The sequence below is a fragment of the Dunckerocampus dactyliophorus genome, chromosome 18 (genome assembly GCF_027744805.1).
Source record: "Dunckerocampus dactyliophorus isolate RoL2022-P2 chromosome 18, RoL_Ddac_1.1, whole genome shotgun sequence".
NCBI classification, from domain to species: domain Eukaryota; kingdom Metazoa; phylum Chordata; class Actinopteri; order Syngnathiformes; family Syngnathidae; genus Dunckerocampus; species Dunckerocampus dactyliophorus.
In genome coordinates this window covers 16,822,402-16,835,853 of record NC_072836.1, presented here as the reverse complement: position 1 = coordinate 16,835,853, position 13,452 = coordinate 16,822,402, and the positions used below count along the sequence as shown (strand labels likewise).

The 13,452-nt window shown below is 42.3% G+C and overlaps 1 protein-coding gene across 6 annotated transcripts in view; it reads left to right on the top strand.

Moving 5' to 3' along the window:
• The first annotated feature begins 5,072 nt into the window (after positions 1-5,072).
• The window catches only part of LOC129171669 (voltage-dependent T-type calcium channel subunit alpha-1H-like), a 110,577-nt gene continuing 102,197 nt past the window's right edge, over positions 5,073-13,452 (top strand). For 3 of the 6 annotated variants that reach the window (XM_054760557.1, XM_054760559.1, XM_054760558.1), the window contains exons 1-2: positions 5,074-5,527; positions 6,307-6,764. In XM_054760557.1, coding sequence (XP_054616532.1) covers positions 6,331-6,764 — 434 coding nt within the window. In that variant the 5' untranslated portion in view covers positions 5,074-5,527; positions 6,307-6,330. Of the gene's footprint in view, positions 5,528-6,225; positions 6,765-13,452 lie in introns of all 6 variants that reach the window. The other 3 variants (XM_054760556.1, XM_054760554.1, XM_054760555.1) reach the window with 2 other exon arrangements.

Here is a 13,452-nt window from a genome sequence, read left to right as displayed (position 1 = left end):
GAAGCAGGAAACAGGACAGACACATTACACTAAACATACTAAACCTATTTCCACCAAACGTGGACAATTGTGGCGCATGCATCAAGGAAGAATATGTTACATTTTGGTGAGGGTCTGAATAAAGAGGCTCGTACAAGAACTTATTATTTATTATACACGCCTGATCAAAATTTCAAGATCAGTTGAAAAATTGCAAACATCTACATTGTACAATGTTAGATCTTAAGGAGGTTCTAAGAAGAGCTTCAAAATGCAAAAATAAGAAATGGTAGTGAGACAAAAAACATTCTCACAGATTGGACACATTAAGACAGACCCCCCTCCCCCCGCCTCCATATATTGCCATTTGCATGCATGTCTGTTGTCCTCGTCCCTCGCATCCAAACTGTCAGGAAGAGAGTTCACTCTGTGCATTGGTTCAGCATCTAGACACTTCAGAAAACAACGGGGAACAGAGTGAGACCTCTTGTCAGTGATACAGTGTGGGGGAGGCAAGGCCGCTAGCATACACAAACAGCAAAAGAGTGGAGCTTCGTGAGATGAAATCAGGAAGGAAAAAGATGCTTGCAAAGCCAAATGCTGCCTCCCCTGTGTGGGAATATTAATGAGCAAGGTGAGCACATCAACATGAACGAGCCAGTTCATGTATTTGAAAGTGGTAGCAACATAAAAGGCAACAAAACGAACTTGCCCACCTCAAACGGTCATTGCAAAAGAAATGCTGCTCTTTAATGCAGTTGAAAAGCCAGCATTTCAAGAAATGCTGCAAACGTTTGACAGTTTGAGAAACTACATGTCACAAACGCCAAGTCTGCAACTTGTACTTTTCTTAAAATGAATGTTAAAGTCTTGTCTCGTCTTGTTCTTGTAGACTCAATCTTGTCTATCGCCTCGTCTCGTGAGTCGGGTGTCTCGTGACGCCTCTAGTAAAATGTGAAAGCAATCAAACTGCCTAATTTAACTATGGCAGACATGTGCAGTGACACTACTTCCATATGATGGTGGTTCAAATTTTGAGCGACTAAGCATAAAATTGCGGCCATGTGTACATTTAATCCCGGAAGACTGGAGACAGACAGGTGTGGGGAGTGAGACAGGTGTTCGTAGGGTGTGTGCGTGAGGTTTCATCTGTCAGCACCCTGCTTGTCTGCGTGGGCTCACAGCTGAGAATGAGCGCTTGCACCCCCACACAGAGCATTTCCCTCTTAAAACTACTTTTGATTGATATTCCTCTGGAGCATCCACTCTAACACAGCAGCAAAAGGGTGACTCACTGGTGCTTCAGGCTCACCCTGAAATGTATTTTAATCAGTGACTGACGCATGAACTAAAAATGCGACTAATAGCAGATTGGGGAAACCCACTTAAATGAAAATGAATGTGAGATCTGCTTCCTGTAGGGTCTCTATTACTAAAGGTAACCGTTTAATTGGCTTTCACATTTATTCCAGGATTCTTCTGTGAGACATTTTCACAGGTGATGCCACGACCTTTCTCGTAATCCTCCAGTTTTACACCAGCAAAATGATTGGAGGGTCACACACACTCTGGCTGTTTTTTCACAGCTCAGTCACTTTGTGTTGTGGTTTTCATGCATCTTTACCATCGCAGTGATTCATTACACAACCATATTGTTGAGATTGAGGTTAACCTGAGCTAATGGAAATTTGGCATTGCCAGGATTTTCAAGCACATCTGTAGGATTTTTTTGGTCTTTTTTTCCCCAAAAGACCATTTGTGAGGTCAAAAGTCACTGATGCTGGCTGACATTTTTCCGGCCAATGACCCCAGAACTAATGGGGCGCAGAGACCCAGTACTGTATATGTTGTATAAAATGGTGGTTTCTATCACAGGTTGTCCTCGGGTTATGATTGAATTCCGTTCCTAGACTGTACCCACTCATACTGTACACAGAACACATGAAGGACATATAAAATACAGTAATAAAAACATTAAATCCAAGACTAGTCTGAAAAGATAACCTTTCCTTATTCTCTCCTTGTAACAGTGCATGGAATCCATGACCCCTCTAGCATTCATAATGATTCAATAATCTTTACTCTTAATGATGGTCGCAACAGTCGAGTAGTTGAGACCAAAAGAGCTGCAAAGCTTTCTGTGATGTTCATTTTCACTTCCGTGGTGATGGTTTTCCTTTTCTTTGCGCACTGCCGCTTGGGAAACATACTGAAGTGCAAAAACTTAACTAATTAGTGACGTTATCCATCCTCAGTGTTATCCTTCCCCAGCACATGCTGCATTTTTGCCCGTGTAGTTTTTAATAGATTTATGGGAACGTGTTTTGCTACGACTTATTTCTTGACTTCAATAGTGTGTCTCACCTTTAGAAAAATGCTGGCACTTGCAACTTTTTGGCTCCATTTTGGGTTATTTTGCAGCATTGATCAATAAGAAAAGCAGAGACTTGTGGTGAGAAACACTACTGAATTCAAGAAATGACTCATTGCAAAACACAAAGGTGTCGTTGTCAACAATCACGTCTTCAATGAAGGTAAACGTTCATTTATCCCTTTCATTCATCATTGATATGTATTGATATGCATTTTCTAATTGTTTTCTGCATGTAAAACTACAATTGTAAAACAATAAAAACATTGTTTGCGTTGTAATTCGGGGCTTTTTGGAACAGAATTGGATTTACATAATTTCTTATGGGAAAAAATGTATTCGGTTAGCGTACATTTCAGTTAGAGGACCTTCTGGAGCGGATTAATGACTTTAACCAAGGTTCCACTGTAGAACTGTTTTGATTCCTAAAGCACATCTTGCACTGCCCACATGATTGTACTCATTATGCTGTAAAACCGAACATTGTCTTTTCCCTAATGCTGCCTTTTGACACTGCATTTTGTCATCTTGTCAGGTTTAACTTCTGCTGTAAGATCATTTATCACGGGTCAGATTTTAATGCGGTGGGCAGCTGTAGTTGTGACTGTATGGCGTCTGGCAGCTTCTTTATATAGTGTTGATTCAGGAGTGGCCTGCCAGACTGACAGGGCTGTTTAAGGACGCAAATGTCGAGCACAACCTACCCCAACTGTTTCTGCTGTTTTCCTTCTGTTCTTGCTCCTTTAGTCCATTGCCTCTAGCACACTTATACAGTCATTAAGTATGGTCTATTTATTTGTGATCATTCCTCTGTGTACGATTGGATCGCCTATTTTAAATTGCAGAGAAATGAAACTCATCACAGAAGCAGTTGCCTGACTGAACACAATCAATGAACTGAGACAATATGCCAAGCAAAATGCGATCATAATCACTTGTCAGATTGTAGTTACACATGCAGCCAGTGTCAGAGACGATACTACGGTGGCCCACAGGGGCAAACACAGTAGTGATCCAAAACACATAAACACCATTAAACGTATGCAACGGGGAAATGAAAAAAATGCAGCCATCACATAATTGCATAATCACAATCGTTGCTGGTACGATCCTCGATCCAGCTGTAAACATTCTGTTTATTTGGACATTTCAACATTCAGTCTGCATTTTTACTTCCCAACATTTCAAATTCCACCGTTTTTAGTCTGCTAAAAATAAAAGGACAAATTAAATGGCGCCCCCCCCCCCAATGGTGGAAAATACATTTCCCGTACACTTTTTCAGGTGGTAGGTTGTGTGTTTCCCTACCTGATGGTTGCTGGTTCGATCCTTGTGTAATTGCTCAACATATTCAAATCATTCTCCATTTTTCTATTCCAACATTTTAAATTGCCCCATTTTTTGTCCGCTAACTACTCCCACATTTCTCAACCGCTTCAAACCGATGTAACGTCAACCTGTTCAGCTCATTCAGCACATGCAGGCTGTCTATCGGGACTTTTCTAAAAATTCCCACGCTTTGCATGATTCAATAATTTTGACATTTTTCCCACTGAAAATGAATGGACAATTTGGTGGAAATGAATTTGACATTTAACATGTAACATTCTGCTTACCCTGTGCACAATGGTATGTGTCAGGTCGTAGAGTGGTCGTCTCCTAACCCGGTGGTTGCTGGTTCGATCCTCAGTCGGTGAATGTATTTCAACACATTTCTAGGATTGTTCAACATTTCAGTTCACCTTCAGCATTTCACACACAATTTTTGCTGAAATTGCTTAGTTATGTTTGTGGTCAGCGAGTAATAGCGGTTTGGCAAAGTTTAGCTTCTGACGTTAAATATCATTGAATGCATAGCCCAGGGGTCGGCAACCTTTAGCACACTGTCAAGATGTCTTTTTCGTGTCTCACTGACTGAACAAACTGACCCCCCCACCTTCTCTTCTAGCGGTGAGTCTGATATTTCAAACTCCTTTCAAAAATGAACATTTCCTCTGCTTCGGTGTTTAAAAAAAATCACAGAACTCGACGTGGGAGCCGCAACAAGGAGGCCGAAGAGCCGCGGGCTGCCGACCACTGGTATAGCCTATCATAACTCCAAATTGTCGGTCGCTTCGCTGAGACTGCTTTTGTGCATGTGCACGCGCTGTACGCACATGTACGTGTACACGACACAGCAGTGAGTGAAAGCCATGAACGGCAAGTTTAACTTGGAACTGTGACAAATATAGACATTTATTCACTCAGTCTTTTCAGCCACTGTTGGTTTGGTTGAAAAAAAGCGTACAGTTTGGAGCCGAAGAGGGACAGTGCCTTTAACGAATACAAACATTATAAATACAAACATACAAACATTATAAATAAATGATGTGATTTTGCAGTGTACAAAACCAAAATAGAAACTATATGAGGAAATGTGTAGCAATTTAGCCTCTCTGTGATGCACAAAATGCATAACTTTAAGTTTCCATCTTTGCTAAGTGGTAGATGATGATTTTCGTGGAAATGTCTTTAAAATATATTGTGGTTTAAAAGAACTGGAGCGACCATACCAGAAGATAGGATTCGCTCTCAGTAGCTACAGTATACACTACAGCCTGATATATTTTTGATTCAAGTGCACAGTTATGCTGACTGCATGCTGATGCACGAAACCGTGCTTGATTTGCGCGCCCACGCTGCCACCTCATGCTGGTGGTTGTTGTTGTTTTCGATTGTGCGTGTGTGTCTCCTACACTACATCTCCATAGCCGGGCATCGCGTCACATGTCAGGGTTCCCGAGTCAGAGCAAGTTTTTTTCTCTCTCTCTCTCTCTTTCTCTCGCCCCATTTCAGATCCTCCACGGCGCTTGAGCAGAGCAGCCCACGCAGTCTGCGCGCGTCTCCGCTCCACGCTGCGCCAACACACCCAAGAGAGGATGGACGCACGGATGGAGGGATGCGCATAGATGTTCCACATGAAGACCGCTACAAGTGATTCTTTTTGGGCTGGCTTTGTGACTTTTTAACCACTGTGAGATGAGCTTCCATCTCCCAGCAGAACCAGAAGCAGGACACTAGTGGACTGAGAGGGCAGCAGAACCACAGCACCGGGTTGCTGGGGGAAGGCTGGGCGCGCTGGAAACAAGCAAAGTCGCGGATCATGCTTATGGGAACTTCCTATTCCGTCTCCTTAAGGTATATTTTTAAATAAGAAACTTTTATTTTCCAGCCATTTGTACTTTTGGTCTATTTGAATACGCGCTAAGTCCATTCGTCTACTTTTAACGTCAAAGAAAAGAAGAACATGCACGCTCCATTTTCCGTATTACTATTACTGACATTTATAATGTAGTACTTTTTCCACACATATCAGAGAATGAATAGATGAACATTAATGTTGTTTCCTTGTAATATTAAGCCTGCAACGTTTCTACAGTAGTCAGATGTGCTTTTCTTCCATAGAATACAACAAAGCACACTAAAAAAGACAATAGTGGAAATCGTTTATTTAAAATAACAACAATAATCAAAATTGGAGTCACAGTTCTCTCTGGCTCTCCTTTTATGTGCATTTCCTGGCCACCATCGCGTGGAGTGGGCTCAAAAAGCTCCACCAAAGGAGAGACATAGAGCAGTCCATCTGTTCATCACATAGCAACAGGAAGGGAGAGAGAGAAATCACACCATTCCCATGTCACATTGGGATCTGTGGCTCCAGTTACCCTCAGTAAATCCCGAAACAAATACATTTAATGACCTCCATTCCTGCACTCATTTGCTGCTAGCATTTATTCTGTAGTGTTGATTTCATGCAAGTGATTTGATGGTGCATCAACCTCAAGGCATAGGAAGCCTTTGTTGTCTCATTTCCAATGTCTTCTCCATTTTTGCAGCGTCTTCCTCTCGCATCTTTGCAACCCCTCCCACTTTCCACCTCTCCCTAACCTCTCTCTCTCCGTCTGACCTCCCCTCAGAGTGGCTCGGCCTGATGCTCTATCATGACTGATGGCGAGGGGAGAGCGCACTTTCAGTATGCAGATAGCCCGGAGGGGCAGGAGCAGGAAGAGGTCCTGGAGGAGGTGAGGCTGGCTATACTCAAGTCCTACCAGAACGACTCCCCGGGCCTCGATGTAGACCCAGGAGGTGATGAGGAGCACATGGAGCGCATGGGTAGTAGTAGGAGAAGGAGGAAGTGGAATGGTGAAAGGGGGGAGGATGAAGTTCAGCAGGAGCAGGAAGTGCAGGAAGCCGAGCTGGAAGTGGATATTGGACCAACACTGGGAGTTCGCATTGTGGCTCCCATACGTGATCCAGACTGTGTCTCTGAGGAGTCGGAGCAGCAGCCGTACCCGGCCCTGGCCCCCATGGCCTTCTTCTGCTTAAAGCAAACCACACGGCCTCGCAACTGGTGTCTTCGTATAGTTTGTAACCCATATCCTTTCCCAACATGGAAACCTGAGTGTGCCTGACACCTGGTAAGACCTGCTTTGTCCTTACTTGTGGATGTGAGCGAGCTGAGCTTTGAGTGTGGCATTGTTGTTGATATAATGGGCTTCATAGAGCCTTCTCCTTCTGAGACAGATCATGAGTCATCCAGTACCGTGGAACCGCTCAAAGTCCAAGGCCCATGAGGTTCTACGATTCAAAGTACCATGGTGACCTGCATATAAGACGGTCTTGAGTATAATCCTGAGTCTTTTCAAGACCCGTTTTTGGAAAAAGACAAAATTATTGGTTTTTTTTTCATAACTCATCAACTTTGGTGTGTTTAGTATGAATACAATCTACAGAACCCTGGTCCGCACCAAACAAGCTTCGGTTTAAGCTTAAACGTGAACTCTACACAGAACAGCCTGTTGGTTTGCGTGTACAATGGAACCTTGGTTAGAGTCATTAATCTCTTCCAGAAAGTCCGACTCTAACTGAAACGTACTCTAACTGAATCGATTTTCCTGTAAGGAATAATGTAAATCCAATTAATCCGTTCCAGATTAGTAGCTTTACATACAGAAAACACTTCAAAATGCGTATGAAAGGGATACATGAACATTTAACATCACTTTTACCTTGACTGAAGAAGTGATTGTTGACAAAGATGACGACGTCACAGCGAGATTCACACGGACACCGCCTTTGTGTTTTGTTATGAGTTATTTCGTGAATTCACTAGTGTTTCTCACCTTCTTTGTCAAACGCTGGCACTTGCAACTTTCTTTGGCTCTGTTGTGGGTCATTAGCAAAGACCTACGCAGTCAACCACTTATGACATCAGGGACGGGCGACGGCGCAGATCACGTGGAAAATGATCAGATGGAAAATGTACGTAAACCGAGGCAAATTTTGGCGTTGTTAACCAAAAAACGCATCAGCCGAGAAATACGCTAACCAAACTTTCATTGTATAAACTTCTATACCCAGAATGTAAGACTCGATTTACTGGGTTAGCCATGCATATGGGTTTCGGAGGAGTAGTAAGCTTACTGGGAAAAAAAAATACTTTTGACCTGATGAGAATGTTATAGAAAATGTACCCCTTCATGTCAGACATCCTGTTTTTTTCCCATTTTTACAGTGCATTCTTTTGGTACGGTGCAACTAAATTCTCACAAGAACAAGCTGGAGTCAAGCATATGTAAGCAAAAACTAAAGTTAGAGACAGGTCACTAGGGAACCCAAACACTGCCTGGCTTTCACATTATTGCATCATAGACTTTTGAGGGGAAACATCCCTCTGCAATTTGTGCATTTCGATCTTTTTTTTTTTTTTTTCTGCGTAGTTTGTTGTGTGCTGATTGTGCTTCGTTCCACGTGATGTCAAAAGCAAGTGGAAGGTACATGTTTTACCACATGATTCCATTTTAACCGCGGGCGAAATGCACTCATCCCTCATATATGTTTTATGGTGCCCCGCTGCAATCCTCTGTCAGGAAGCCATTTTGTGCTTAAAAATCACTCATTTTTATATTTTGTTGCAATGCAAAATCAATTTTTAGCCGCTCATGCCCAATTTAGAATCTTATATTAGCTTTTCAAGTGAACATCCCGCCTGCACAATTCTCATCCGTGGGTTGTTTTAGCGCTGGAACAGTGACAGAATAGAACATGATGTGCATCCAAATCCAAGCATCAGGAAAAGAACTTGAAGACAAATGACTGCAACGTATATTCATTCTTCATGCGCGTCGGTTGGCGGAGTAAAAACACAATCGGGATGTGTGTCACACTTATTTGTACCTGGAACTTCATCGAATGTGACAGATGTATTCCCATTTGACCGAGTCGTGTTGTGGGAACGCTCTAGCGGCACTTGATGATTGTAGCTTCCTCCTCTTCCTGGCTGCATCCTCAGTTTGACTGCATGATTAATGCATGCTATGCTGGATTGTGTAACTCTTTTGGTCTCTGTGTGGCAGCGCCTTTATGACCTGTGCGGGACCAGGTTTGCCCACCGGTTGGAGGCTGGCTGGCCCTTCTACGGGATGGGAAACTATCCTGACATTTACATGACATTTAAACAACATGAAGCAAACAAGATAGACCGTGATGTATTTGGACATACAGAGGAGGAACAGATGCATAATTGTTTTATGTGTGCAGGGCTGTGCTGTATTTGTGTCATGGATGCTAATTGGTGGCTTGATATTGTACGTGGGTTATTCAACAGAAAAAATCCCTCGTTTATCGCGGTTAACTGGCTCCAGACCCGACTGTGATAAGTGATTTTCCGTGAAGTAGGATTCTGTTTGGTAGAGAGGGAGGTGTAAAACAAACATGCACGTGTCAATATATCAAGGCCAGCAAAATTGTTGAGTTTGTTTTTATTTATTGTGCGGTCAATTGATTTATTTATCATCATGACAGACCTTGACATAAACAAGACCCGTGCTCATGTGTGTTGCATTAAATGTGTTCTGTGATAGGGGGAGCTGAGTGGAGGGGCGTACAGGAAGTGACATCAGGCGCTCAGAGTTGATTTTTAGCCTGCTGTGGGTTACAGCTGCAACAGTTGCCCGTGCTAGGGATTATTGTGCCTGTTGTGGGATCATTCAAACCTGCAATAAAAGCCTGTTCTGGCAATCAAGCCTGGCGCTTGTGTGTCTCACCGAAACATTACAGCAAAATTACTGACACCTAGTGACCAGTGTAAAATACTACATTTCATCAAGTCTTGCGAATGCCTTATATACTGTATGTATTTTAGTTCATTTAGCCATTTTTATGCATGAAAATGCTTAATTTAGGCAAAAAATATGTAAAACTTTTTTAAATTTCACTAATAATAGGCCGTATTCAACCATGAAACGGCATGATTTTTTTAATTCATGTATTTTTGATAAACAATGATAGCGTGAAACTGCAAAATTTCTGACAAGGGATTCCAATATATTACATTTATATTAAAATAACAACTTGGGTTTTGCTTAATAATGAGGTTTGGCATCTTTGGCATTTTTTCAGGTGGCACAGTGCTAGTGTGGTTATTACGTCTGCCTTGAAGCCTGGAAATTCAGGGTTTGATCCTCTTTGTGGAGTGTGGGAAGTCTCCCTGTTCTTGCATGGGTGTCTCCAGGTACTGTACTGTGCGTCTTAGGGTAATTACCCAAATGTGCATGTTTGTTATAGGTTAAGCAGTAGAAAATCAATGAATGACTGAAAATTTTCGGACCAGCTGAAGTGTTGACTGCTGACATTTTGTTAGCATTTAGCGCATACAGCAGGGATCACGGACCCAGATGCCGACCTGTGCCTACGGACACGTATGTGGATACCAACAGCTGTGAATGACGGACACGTTGTTTTATTCGGGTCGTGTGAAAATTTATGACAACTTCTATGCGGTTTAAGTTGTAATTGTGAAAAATATTGCCATTTTTTTGTACAGCCTGTTCTTTTAAACAACGATTGGTAACATATGCAAGCCAGATGTGGTGTTCTTCCATTTTTGGGTTCAAAAAATATAATTTGGAGCAATGTGCACACTGTCCCTTTAAGAAATGTTGTACTGGGATTCATGAAATGTTGTTACCTCCCTCGTTAATGTTCTCACAAATTCCTACCAGTTCTGTTAGCATAGGTAAACACTTTCATACCACCGGAGTGTCGCGTACGCACCACAATCCAATTCTATTCAACGCCGGCGGAAACCCCACTAACATATTGTGGACAACTTGAAGTCATTTGTAGTCCAGTCGTAGCAGAAAGCAGAAAAGATGAACCCCCATTTGAGTACTCCCCAATCAGCTATATGGATGTAATGGCTCCTTCCCAGCTGTTCCAAAACACATCAGGTCAACACGCCTACATAATCAGGTATCATCAGTGGGGGATTGCCAGCAGGAAAGACCGGAGACCTCTGGAGATGAATATTGTAGTTCCAGTAGTAGACTTTCGGTGCCAAATGACCTATCCATTAACAGGAAAGACATGTCAAGCTCACTTACTGAACAGCCGTTCAGGGCGTAACTGATATATCACTGCCCTATAGTGTATTCTAAAAGTGCTTCTTATGGTAAGTGGGGTAATTTGGCAGACCCATGAGGACATTTGGAGCTCATACTTAAGCTTATACTTACCTTCTCATTGGCAGTTTCCCAAGTCTCTTTCTTGTATGTTATATTTGTAGGTCAGTTTTAAACACAATACTGCTCTCGTGCGTGTGTGCGCGTGCATCAGGGATCAGGGAGAAAGCCTAATTCAACATTCTGAACACTGCTGTGACGCATGCATCCAGACTACATTCTCGATCTGCAGCTAATGTTTTTTGTTGTTTGGAAGCAGTGAGGACTGTCTGTACCAACATCGAATGGGTAATTAATGAGACGCGCCGTCACACGCTTGACTTGCATGATAACCACTTGTTTTAGACTGAAGGCAGGTTATGTCACGCAGTTGAACTCCTTCATCATACGTCTCTCTGCATCCTGTTCTTTGTTGCAGCACGTGTGGAGATACTTGGTGGAATCTATGTGCCACATGCTGCATGCACGTGTGTTTTTTAAATAGGCTAAACTTTAACTACGGATAACCACATAGTACACGTTGCAAGTGATGGATTTTGTATTTGAAAGCCATTGATCACGTGTGGAATAACAGTTAAACAGTTAGGCGCGGCATTAACAAAACAGAATTAGAGCCACGCAGCTTCTCTCATTCATCATGTTTATGACGCTCAGCAGCACCGATGGAGTGCTGTGCTCTCCTACACAGCATTCGAGGTGATGCAGGTCCGAGTTCAAGCTGCAATCACATCACCGGGCCGTTAAAGTTATTCATGTAATGGACTCTTGACTCGTGACCAGTACATTGTGTCTGCACGCAGGAAGCGATGCTACTTTGATCATGTTTTTTTTTTTTGTTTGTTTGTTTTATTCTTTCAACAAACAACAAACAGTCAACTTAAAATATCTTCAAGTATATGCAGAAGAAAGTTTTACACAGAGTGCAAGTTGAGGGCTGTTGTTTATTTCTCGGCACTGAAACTGATGCTTTGATTTCTCAACTATCGGAAAAACAACCTTATGAGACACATTTGCATATTTATGTATTGGAAGCACACTTGTGTTGGTTAGTTAGTTCACAGGATCGAGCACAAACTGAATATCCAATTTCAACAAGAGGGGTGGAACATGCAGCGAGGGAAACATTTGCTGCATATCACGATAAAGGTGTGAATTTCATCCATCCATCTTGAATCTTGAATGTTGAATGTTGAATCTTGAATCTTGAGTCTTGAATCTTGAGTCTTGAATCTTGAAACCGGAGTACCCGGAGAAAACCCATGCATGCACGGAGAGAACATGCAAACGTGTGAATTTCATCCATCCATCTTGAATCTTGAATCTTGAATCTTGACTCTTGAATCTTGACTCTTGAATCTTGAATCTTGACTCTTGAGTCTTGAGTCTTGAGTCTTGAATCTTGAATCTTGAGTCTACCCGGAGAAAACCCATGCACGCACGGAGAGAACATGCAAACGTGTGAATTTCAATCCATCCGTTTTCCATAATGTAAGCTGCTGACTTGGGCTGAGAGGTGCACCCTGGGCTGCTCACCAGCCAATTCCAGGGCACATACATTTAAACACACATACTCACATACCTGGAATGTCGGAGGAAGCGTTCTGTCGGGGGTGCTGCAAGGATGAGAGGGATGAAACAATTCATATTTATATTTGCTCAGTTGCTCATAGGATATGTCTGTCAGAGGGGCGCCCTCTACAGACAGGATACCGGCACCCCTGTATCACCTGCATGAAGTGGATATAACACAGGGGTGTCCAAACTTTTTCCAACGACGACCAAATCCGGAAAAGAATGCAAGGGCCACTTTGATATTTTGTAAAGCAACATGTAGATATGCTAAGGAGTTATTTATATTTCAAGAAAAAAACTGCATCTCAGCTTTGTGATGTATGGTGAAAAAGCCTATCATTACTACGAACTGTTGTTTTTAAAAAAAAATGTAAAAAATTCCTAATATTTAAACTTTCTTCATAAATAATCATACATTTTCTTCTCGTAGTATTTGGACTTTATTCCCATAATATTATAACTTTTTCCCCAACCTATTTTTTTTTAAATACAACTTTATGTAGTTTTGTTTGTTTCTCATAATATTATGACTTAAAAACAATAACATATTTTAACACAATAACGCTATGCTACTAAAATGACATTATTTTTTCTCATAATATTACAAGTTTAGGCCGCACGGTGGTCTAGTGGTTAGCATGTTGGCCACACAGTCACAATCTGGACATCGGGAAGATCTGGGTTCGAATCTCCGTTGGGCATCTCTGTGTGGAGTTTGCATGTTCTCCTCGTACGTGCGTGGGTTTTCTCCCGGTACTCCGGTTTCCTCCCACATTCCAAAAATGCATGTTGGGTTAATTGGCGACTATTAATTGTCCATAGGTATGAATGTGAGTGTGAATGGTTGTTTGTCTATGTGTGCCCCGCCTCTCGTCCGAAGTCAGCTGGGATAGGCTCCAGCATGCCACACGTGCTGAGTGGGGCTCCAGCATCCCTAAATGAAAACAAGTGAGGCTAGGTTGAAGCTTTTTGTCACCGTTTTTGTGCCATTTTTGGGGGCGTCTCAAAACGACATTGTGAGGGATAAAG